Source organism: Anarhichas minor, unplaced genomic scaffold (assembly GCF_050575085.1).
Source record: "Anarhichas minor isolate MPS153535 unplaced genomic scaffold, ASM5057508v1 ptg000017l, whole genome shotgun sequence".
Lineage (NCBI taxonomy): Eukaryota > Metazoa > Chordata > Actinopteri > Perciformes > Anarhichadidae > Anarhichas > Anarhichas minor.
The window spans coordinates 11001266-11011778 of NW_027466463.1; the positions used below are offsets into that span (position 1 = coordinate 11001266).

General features: G+C 45.9%; 1 protein-coding gene across 1 annotated transcript; it reads right to left on the reverse strand.

Annotated features, from left to right (window-relative positions):
* Positions 1–896: 896 nt before the first annotated feature.
* sbk1 (SH3 domain binding kinase 1) lies at positions 897–9854 on the reverse strand. The gene is made up of 4 exons (XM_076093854.1): positions 9817–9854; positions 3024–3265; positions 2236–2438; positions 897–1724 (listed from the first exon to the last, which is right to left on the reverse strand). Exons 1-4 carry the CDS (start codon positions 9852–9854, stop codon positions 897–899), a joined length of 1311 nt encoding a protein of 436 aa, XP_075949969.1.
* Positions 9855–10513: the final 659 nt, after the last annotated feature.

Below are 10513 nucleotides of genomic sequence, written 5' to 3' on the forward strand. Positions count from 1 at the left end.
CCACCTTTTTTTCACTGATAAAATGTACAATCCCTGTATTCTATTTTGTTACGCCGGAAATAAATCTCATTGGGAGCAGTTCAAAAGTGACAGATGAGTGTTTCAGACAGTCAATGAATTGCCATTAATAATAAAACAAGAAGTTACCTACTGAAGTGTCCTGAGGTGATGCCTATCTCTGAGAACTTCATGTAAGTCACCGACATGAAGAAGACATCTCATACAAACTGCTACATAAAGGTTGCGATTCTTATTTTTCTTATTTTTCTCTTAATAACATTTTCCCTTGAAAAAAGACACATTTTATGCATTGGAAGTTGGCAGGAAGTCTGAGAAACGGCAGGTTGCGTAGATTGCCTTTCGGATCACCGGCCTCACACTGATCGGCATCACCAGATCAGATGTGTTGGCCTCCCCGGAGTTTATACTCTGAGATAAATAAACACCATTAAAGAGACATAACATAAACTCAAGTGAAGAGACGCTGAGTGATGAGTGAAAGAAGACAGAATCCATTTTTTATGAAGTATCTAATTATAGAATCATTAGCACCACCACAGTGTATGGGGCAGAAAACACAAATGTCTGGATGGCAGGATGAGCTGCTGAGAGGAGCAACATCATGGGACTCTTAAACAGCTTCTCAGCTTTGGAAGCAGTCTTTGGTCACAAATCAAAACCCAACCGGCATATGGCAGTGGTAAGCTGTCCAAGTGTGTACCGCTAATTGATGGTGTCCATTTCCACAGCTGGGGATGTGATCCCGAGCTTCTCTTTCATGGTTAAAGTAGGCTACCTCTTTTTCAGTGGAGTCTCTGTGGTAGTCATTAACACCTCTTCACAGCTTGTCATTACTGTGAAAAGCCATCTAGTCTCCACTGCTAACGTTCGAGTGGTCACACACAGATTTCGATGGCAGTTGCCATTACCATCTGGCTTTTGTTCTTGTCTCGGCCTGGAGACTGGTGTTGTCCAGACTCCTCTCTGGGAGATAGCGGGTCGGACAGGACACTGCGTTTGAGTGGTGCCGGGCGCAGGCAGGATGTTCCTGGAGGGGTGGAGGGCTCCGGGTGTCTGTGCGAGGAGCGTGATGAAGTGGAAGACGCGGAGGAAGTGCAACTGCCAGTGCACACTCCCGAGCTTGACCTCTCGCCTCTCTTGGCTCGGCAAGATGCTCTGCGCCTGAGCTCGCTGACCAGCTCGTACTTGACGAAGCAGAAGACGTCCTTGACTCCGCAGCGTTTTTCCGGCTCGGGGGCGAGCAGCCGCTGAAACATGCGCAAGGCATCGTCAGTGAAGCGGCGCCACTGGGACGGGTAGGTCCCCACAGGACACCCTGCTTTCTGCCAGCGTCGAAACTCCTCATAGAAGGCATCGGCCGCCAACGCTGCCTCCCAGGGGAAATTGCCCGTCAGCATACAGAAGATCAGAACGCCAAACGCCCAAACATCCAGACTGGTGGTCACGAGGAAACCCTCAGCACGGCTGGCGCGGCACACCTCTGGCGCTGTGTAGGGGATGGTGCCGCTCACCCGTTTCACGCGGCATCCCACGCGTCTGGTCATGCCAAAGTCAGCCAGTTTGATGCGGCGGCACTCACGGTCAAACAGGAGGACATTCTCAGGCTTGACGTCCCGATGCACCAGGTTTTTACTGTGCATGAAGTCCAGAGCCAGGCCCAGTTGCTGCATGCAGCGTTTGACCATTTCCTCTGGCAGACCCACCTGAGAAGAAGAGAGAGAGGAGGAAAGTGTTGGAGAAACGAAGGCATAAAAATAGAGATTTGGATTAACGCAGTCTAATATATACAGTACATTGTGTAGGAGGTGAGACTATGAGAGGTGATACCAGAAAAAGAGCTTCGTGGTGAGTAGGTTACAGAAGAGTTGAAAAAGAGTAGGTGATGGTTATATTGAGTGGTGGGATGAAAGAACAGTTTGAAAAGTGATGCACTCCAAAAAGAAAAACTGAAACAAAAGAGTCTAAGTTTTGAGTTCCACTGCAACCATTATTAATGAGTCTTTAGAAGGACCTTGAAGTCAAGCAACCATCGCATCAACTGGAATAGCACTAACGCGAAGTGAGAGCTCTGCGCAGAGAGAAAACTGGGACAAAGATAAGGCTCCAATCCCAGGAGAGCTTGTTAAAACTGCCTTGTTTGAACATGGGGGCTGATTGGAGCAGCTCTGGTTGAGTGAGGACGGGGATTGGTGAAAGGAAGAATGATTGCTTTACCTGTGGGGGGATGATGTCGAAAAGGTCCCCGGCGGGGGCATATTCTTGTCCAAACACATAGCTGTCCTCCGTCTCAAAGAGTACGTCCAGGACTTTGATAATGAAAGGGCTGCAGCTAAGTGAGCCTGTTAGACTGTACTCCCGCAGGAAACTCTTGAGCTTAGTCTTGTTCTTGGTGACAAACTTGAGCGCCATTTTGGTGCCTAAAAAAAAGAAAAATTCAGATATAAACATGAATTTGAAAGTGTCACCTGACACTCTAAGGGAGTGGAGAGGTTTCCAACTACCGAACCCTGTGTTAATGACAGCTGCTACATTCATTCTTATAAACATGTACAGTGAATGAAACTTATCTCCGTTACACACATACAACCAGCTGTTCAAGAGCACAGCTGCAGAATTACAGAGGCTCTTTGGAGCGCATGCAGCACTTTAAATCTCCGCCGCCCTCTCAGCCTCACTCTGCAATACTTGACATTGCTTCGTTATTCCGCTTTCAGACCACACCAGCTCTATAACCTTGAATTTCTTACAAGCAAGGATTTAACAGTAGCCCTAAAAAAATCCTCAACAAACCCTTTTAACTGCCGAAATGAACGTCTTAGCACTGTGCCTTGAGGCTTTACAACATGCTGCTCTGCCTTAGCTGGTTCTCTTCAGCTGTGAGAAATGCTGGCCCAATGTGGAGATCTGAACAATCTGCTGTCCAAAATGTCTTTTTTGTACTTGTATGGTCGACGCTCAAGACACACTAATACAAGAGATAACGGGTAAAGGTCTCAACTCACCCTGTGTCCGGTGTGCCACCAGGTCCACCTTGCCGTACGTGCCCTTGCCCAGCTCCCGGATGTGCTCATATTGTTTGGCTATGTCTGCTGCCGACAGAGAGGTGATGGCCAGGGCCTGCATGTCCTCCACAGGCACCCCTCCGCAGTAGCCCATCTTGGATGTAGGGGAGCCCCCGCTGCTGCCCACCCGTCCCGGCCCAGATGGAGAAAGAGACAGGCTCGCCTTGACGCTGTGGGGCAGACTGAATGAAGAGGAGCAAACACCGCTTAGAGTCAGGTTTTCATCTGCTATGATGATGGAACGCGATATTAGATAATGCTGCAGATTAATGTAGGGATATTTATATGATTTGTGGGGTATTTTACAAACATTATTATTGTTATTATTTTGCATATCTGTATAGGAGTCATTTGATTTGTTGAACAAAATGTGACAATGATAAAAAAATATATAGATTACAAGAAAAACAAAGTGATGCGATATAAATGTTATGCCTGAATGTGTTTATGACAGAATCATCTCAAGTATTTTTATATTAGTTGACGCACACATCCATATAATCTTGTCGGCACATTGTGTCCCAAAGCGTGGTTAAATCAGGGAGGCTTTAACAGACCTTCATTTCCATACAATCAATTCAGGGAAGGCATCAACATGGGAAGTGCTTTCAGTAAATGTATTAAACCCCCTGCTGTCCCTCTAGATCACTCTGGCCAGCTTTCACATATGGCTGGTCTCAGACAGCACTTACTGCCAGACAGCTATGGGAAAATCAATACGACCAGGTAGAAGGACAAACAAATGGAAACAAATGGAGAGAGCTGACAGCGCCGTGGTATATACACGCTGGTAAGGCATGGTCATCTGTGACCACTCTGAGGTATACATACACATTTCCCAACAGTAGATACAGCCAGTTGTGCTGTGAGGAAAAGAAGTTGCTTATGAGCTTATAAGAAAAGAAATACTGCAACAGAAAAATCATTGCTGATTTTCAGAAGTGCCAAGTTTGAAATAGGTCAAACTGATCCCAGGAGGGAAAATACAGCTGCACACTAAATGTACCAACTGACAACAAATAAAAAATCAGAGATGAGTGACTGTGCAGGTGAGCTTCTGCCACAGTGATTGAGCAAACAATAAAACTATTACGCAAACTGTATAAAATGGACCCTTTTGAGGAAATGACGTGGATCACACTAATGATCTTACCCATTGTCTCTCTTCAACCCCTCTCCATACACACAAAATCAAATGTAATCATCCAATCATGCGCAGCATGCACACACACACACACAGGCCCACTAATGGGCATCAAATCAGCGCAAACAATTTTGCTGATGGCCTTTTTCATCCATCATTCAAAGGCAACTGCTTTGCACTTTGTTCTTGTCTCCCTGCAGCCAGTTTCTCAGCACCACTGGTTTAAACGAGAGCATCACAAATGCGTCTGTGTCGACTGACAGGTGCATGTTGTGGGGGGGGGGGGGGGGGGGGGTGCAGCACTGAATTAATGCGCAGTATAGCAAATGTACAGTTGACGAGAATATGGCACAGGAGGTTTTGTTTCCGAAGGTGTTGAGGTTCCTCGGCTATCTTGTGGGAAGAGAGTGATAAATATAGCTATTACAGCGAAAACTAAAATAGGATGCGGCCATTTGCAGCCTGGCGTTCTTGGCTCATCACTCTTTGTCGAAGAAGAAAACTCTGCAAATAGAAAGTGCCCCCTGTATGTATCTCTGTAGCTAACACTTGCTTCTTGATTCTTATCATGGAGATGCTTATATAAGAGACTATGAATATTGTAGCCTACTCATTCTGAGCGTGCCCACTGTATAGCCTTCAGCGAGTCAACACAAAAGTTGATCATTATCCAGACCGGTCCGCGGTCCAGGTTTGGTGATTAAACATTTAAACAGGACAGACAGACGGACTGGAAGCACATGTCCTCTGACAACCCACCCGGCATGGCCCCATAGGCTTCATCAGCGGCAGCAAAGCAGAGCGAAGGGAGCGCTTGTTTACTGGCACTTCTTCCACTCAGCTCCACGGGCAGAATTTGCAGCATGGATCTTAATCACATTACTCAGCTCCCACAAAGACAAAAGCACCCCCACACCCAACAGTGCAGGGTGCTTTGCACTCATTTCCTTTGCAGAACTGAATTAAGAGTTCTGAAATGTGATGAGTGGTTGGGAGACGGTGATCCCCGTAGCTGCAATGATGCTGTAAATGTGAACCAAAAACTGCAGTGCAGTGCCCTGGAGGTGTGGTGATGAAGTTATGTGGTATGGGAGATTATTGTATGTGAGTGTTTGGGGGGGCAGGGATGTCCGGTGTATCAGTCGCACAGTGACACTCAAAGGCCTTTTGTGCTCCTACCTCTGAGAGGCAGCAGCTGTGAGCCTCTGCACGGCTCAGCCACATGCCCCACTGATCCCCCATGTTGCCCTCTGCTCCTCTCCTGTCCTCTCAGGCGGCTAAAGACAAGATAACAGCGTCCCACTCAACATGCAGATGACGATTTTGGCTTGAGGCACATTTTAATGTCTTTTTTGAGCCAGTCCCACTCACTGTCAATCATCTGTTTGCCTGGTGCAAACAGGTCCCTGGGCTGCTCACTTATTCCTTGTATTGTTTTGTGTTGTTCAGGTTAGTCCTTGAAACATCAATATTTGGGATTTTCATGTTTTAATTGTGATGAAAAATCCCCTGACATTTGAGTGTTTGACAACCGTTTGAAAAATCTCGGTAAATAAACTCAAAAATGCACAGTCAAGAAAACAATGACAGCCTGAAAACAAGCCTGTTTTTTTTTCAAATTCCTAAAAAGTGAAGATGCAAGAGATTCGCTCAGCAGCAATGATCTGTTTTTCTGCCACTAATTTCCCCTCAAATACAGATTGGCAATCTCGGTCCATTTAGCAATTACTCAAACAGAGCTGAATGCTTTCGCAGTATAACCCTCTTAAAAACCAGGTTGTTCCCGGAAAAACATCCAGTTTCACGTCCTAATAACCACAGCGCCGGTCTGGATACCTGTTGAGGTTGACTGCGAGTGTCACACATGAGATTAAACCGCGGAAGCAGTTGACCTTTTTCTTCTATAAACACCTGAAGATGAGAACAGAGATTTATCCTGTGATGCAGCTGACAACCGTCTCTTTTCACAGACTGTCTCTTGACAGCCTCGGGCTGTGATCTGGCCTCTGAACTCTGAGGGTTACACTTGTGAGTTTAGGTGTTAATGTGGACTTCAGGTGGCACAAATTTCAACTGTTCTCAGAGATAAACTTTATTTTTAGCCATGATGGCAATGCTGCTATGCTGCTTGGTCAATCTGTCCCCCACTTTGGTCCAAACTAAAATATCTCAACAACTATCGAACTATTGGAAGCCATTGGAAGCTATTGGTAAATTTTGTTCGAACATTCATGATCTCCCCCACATGATCAATTCCACTGACTTTGGTGATCCCCTGACTTTTGCTTTCAATAAACTGTGACATGACATTGATTAGCACATAAATAGGGGTGAGGTTCAGACATGAATACAGGTTCACATACAGGGGATGAGCTTAATCGTGGTCGTGGAAAAGATCAAAAATTGGGCAACAGAGTTGAAGCTGTATCTGTATCTTTAACACATATCTTTCAATGTACACAAAGCATATATCAGCTTTACACACAGCATTTTGCCGTCCTTCCTCTCCACAGCTCTCTCTTGTCTGTTCTCGACAACGTAAACAAGGGACTAATGAAAGAAACGAATAGACTGCAGAGCCTGCTTCACGGTGCTACCTCTCTCCATTACTAATGGACTAGTTGCTTTGCTCTCGGCAGAAGAGTCATTATGGGTGAAGACTGATCTCTTGTGTCCAATTTACTGTCAAAATGCCCAACATGCCTTGCCTCTGGGTCACGGCGAAAACAGAGAGTGAAATACGATGTGACGGACGTGGTTTCTCTCACTGACTGAGAGAAAACAACTGCATGCATAGACACACACATGCATCTGTCGGACCCTCTCTTTGTTGTCTCAGTGTGTATAGAATAAAAACAAATGACTGCCATCCAAAGCAATCTGTCATACGATGAAGAAAACAAAATGGGCTTCCTTGTGTTGCTGTCAGGACACTCTGTTCCTTACTCAGGTGTAAAAAAACGGAATCACCTTCCTTACACAGAACATCAGAGCCGGTGAGTAGGGGAGTTTAGTGCCTCCGTCAACACGCGGCTGAAGAAACCTCCCGCTGTGCTGTGATAGGTGAACTAGCGGCCTGGGCCACGGGCACTCACTTTGACAAATCACTTGCTCTCAGCTTGGCCCGGCTGTTCATATGGAGAATCCCTGCTGGGACCGAGTGCTGGGTAACCCGTCCCTGACTTATCTCGCCTCTACTCTCCCTCCCATCATCCCTCTCTCTCTCTCTCTCTCTCTCTCTCTCTCGCCACTGTATGCCACACATCCCATGCGCTGCTGCTTGCTGGCAGAAACGCCGCCGGCCATTGGCCTCCTGCTGGGACGAACTAAAGCCTGGAAAGGGATAACCCAAGGTTAAAGGGATCCAAACAATGACTGAGAGTGGAGATGAGCGATGGGAGGCGAAGGACAGTTGGCTCTAGTACTGCGCAGCGACCACAAATGACCGACAAAGAAAAAAACAGGCACATTGGTAAACCAAAACAAACATGCCAATGCAGAATAAATCAATCTTGTAGAAACTGTAGAGCATCTGTCATCATAACCATGTACTGTAAAACATATTTTCACAGTGAAATTTCACTGCAATAATGGAATAATGTACCATACCCACACTCCCTCACAATCCAATGGCCTCAAGTTCCAATAGGGAGGCTTGATGTGACAAGAGAGAGGGACGGAGAAAGAGAGAGAGAGAGAGAGAGAGAGAGAGTGGGATTGGGTGAAGTGAGACTAAATTGAAGCATCCCTCTCTTAGTACCACATGCTGTAGACTCTGTCCCTTTGATGCCAAATACATGGGGAAATGTGACTCTATTATGAGCTCAGAAAATGGGGTCTAAAAGGGGGTGTGGCTAAATGATGTAAGAGCATCGCTAAAGAGGACACTGCTCCTTTTTTACCGACCAATTCGCCCTCCACTTCAAGACAAACTAACAGTATATGGTGACTTGTGATCGCGCTCACGTGCAATATAGCCTCTAACCACAATTGATGGACTAATGGTGATTGCTGATGCTGCAATTAACCCCCCCCCCCTCTCTCTCTCTCTCTCTCTCTCTCTCTCTTTCTCGCTCTCAAATTCAAATCCAACTATGCTTTAATTGCATGGCTGGTTATAAGTTATTGCTGCAAAAGCGATAGGACAGAATGTACAAGACACTTAAAGACAAGAACACACTGTACATAAATCAAACACTGTTTTCTCACTAATAATTGCTGGTTAGGATTTAATGTGCAGATATTATGTAATGTGTTCTTTCTTTAATCAATCCAGCAAGGCACAGACTCTATGTCCTCTGTACTAATTGACAATGTTTGCATAATTTCTGTTGTCTGAGCAGCCATGATTTCCAAAAGCACACTGTGTCTGCTGAGTCTGATTTCCTTTTATTGAACTGATTTAAATGTTGGTAACGTGTTGTTTTAACACCATTTTGCCCGTATTCATTGTGAAACATGTGTGTGTGCCTTTCTTTCAGTTTTGTGGCCATGTGAGGGGCAGTGATGGGTTTAGCTGGTGTGTATGTGCCAGCTGTTGTCCTCTCTGGGATCTGTTTAAGCCGTAAGATTGCTGTCCTTTTATTTGTTGTCCGTAGTGGCAGACGCCCTATTAGCTCTGCAGCTCACGTTTGGGATCACTCCCAGGATGTTTTTGATTAATTCAAGGTGGAATATTTGAGGGAAGATTTGGTCTTTCTTTTGGACTTTAAAGATCCCAGGCTTATACGCATATGTCTGCTCTTTAAGGTGTGTTTGTATTTGGAAAGTGCAGCATTTTCTACCATTGTGTATATTAATTGTGATGATTGATAGGTGGAACTGAACGCTAAGTATAATATCTGATTATTAAACTCCTTCTCTCTGTATACATTTTCAGTGTTTACAGTGTTTTGGGAAATAATACGCATACCTGCTCCCGGTAAAGCAATTTGGACTCAGAGTTTTGCTTGACTTTGGGATGAACTATTCCTTTAAAAGGTCCCAGCCATTACTACAGCATATCCGTGTGTATTAGCTGCTGTTGCCTTTCATTTAGAGTCCATTACCAGCCTCCACGCTTTGCTTTTACAGGCTCATGCTCTATCAAGTCAGCTGCTCATTTAAATGCATTAGACGGCATTAACGATGAGATATCACCTGTCCGCGCTGGACAAAGTATAAAAGGGTCATTAAATGTGGATTCCCCCGGCATGCCCTCGCGTCCATTTAGCACAGACCGAATCCCAAAAAGTTTCAATGAATGAAGGAATGTGGGTGAGGATACACATTTAGACGCAGCACAACCAGTTAGAGTTAATCCTGCAGCTGTAGTGCTGTATAACTGCTGGCATTGATTTTTTATTATTGACTATAGCGGGCAATAGGCGAATATATTATTCATATATGAATATTGTCCATTAGAATGAGTCAAAGTTCCGACAACACAAAGTTGCTCGCAATCATCAGAATTACGTGTGAAAACAATTCAAATCCACAAATACAAATCTGAATTATATATATATTTTTTATGAATCAATCGTTTTTCAACCTTTATCTTTGGCTTTTCGGTTTCAGGCACCTCGGGGTGCGTCTAGGTTGCTCGCTCACCTGCTGGCGACCTGTCTCTCTCCTCCATGGTCCTGCATCCGCTCGGCGAGCAGAGCTGCTGCGCTCCGGTCCGCTCTGGTCCGCAGAGGTCTGCAAGAAACCGATCGATGGGTCTCCTCGCTTAAGAACTTATCAATCAGGTATAGGTGCTCAAAAACACGCGCGGGTCCATTAAAAACCTCAAAAAAAAGCTCGCCGTTTTCACGGATGGAAAAGCTCGGATGAGATCTCGCCGTTGATGCTGTGCCTGCTGCCCGCCCAAGAAGATCCCAGTGCTCCTGAGAAGCTCTTCACTTAGTGACTTTCTTCGGAGGCTGAATAAATCAAAGCATCATCTGATGCTGGAGGCTGAGATGAGGACACAGGCTGGGATCCCTCCTCTGAGCGCCCACCATCTCAACCTGCCAAGCAGCGGGAGGAGGGTGTGTGTTTATCTTTCGCTCCACCAGTGGTCCGCATGACCCAGTTCAGCACCACACACACACGCGCGCTGAGGCGAACCCATTCACTCACATCCACGCAGGGAACTCAGCAAACCTCTGCTCTCATGCATGCGTGGACCAACCCACATGTCCCCACTCTCTCTAAACTCAGCTCTGCGTCTTGCTCTCGCTGTCTGACCGGTCAGTCTGTTTAGTCCAACGGTCCAGCGGGACTCTGGGTGTGAGGAGGGGGCGTGGTGGTCTCAGATCTTGCT

Bases quoted from the DNA above. Each gene is read 5' to 3' on its own strand.
- sbk1 (XM_076093854.1), bottom strand. From the start codon at position 9,854: ATGCAGGACCATGGAGGAGAGAGACAGGTCGCCAGCAG. The intron at 3,266-9,816 runs GTGAGCGAGCAA...CTCTTCATTCAG, and splicing joins GAGAGACAGGTCGCCAGCAG to TCTGCCCCACAGCGTCAAGG. The intron at 2,439-3,023 runs GTGAGTTGAGAC...TCTTTTTTTTAG, and splicing joins GGTGGCACACCGGACACAGG to GCACCAAAATGGCGCTCAAG.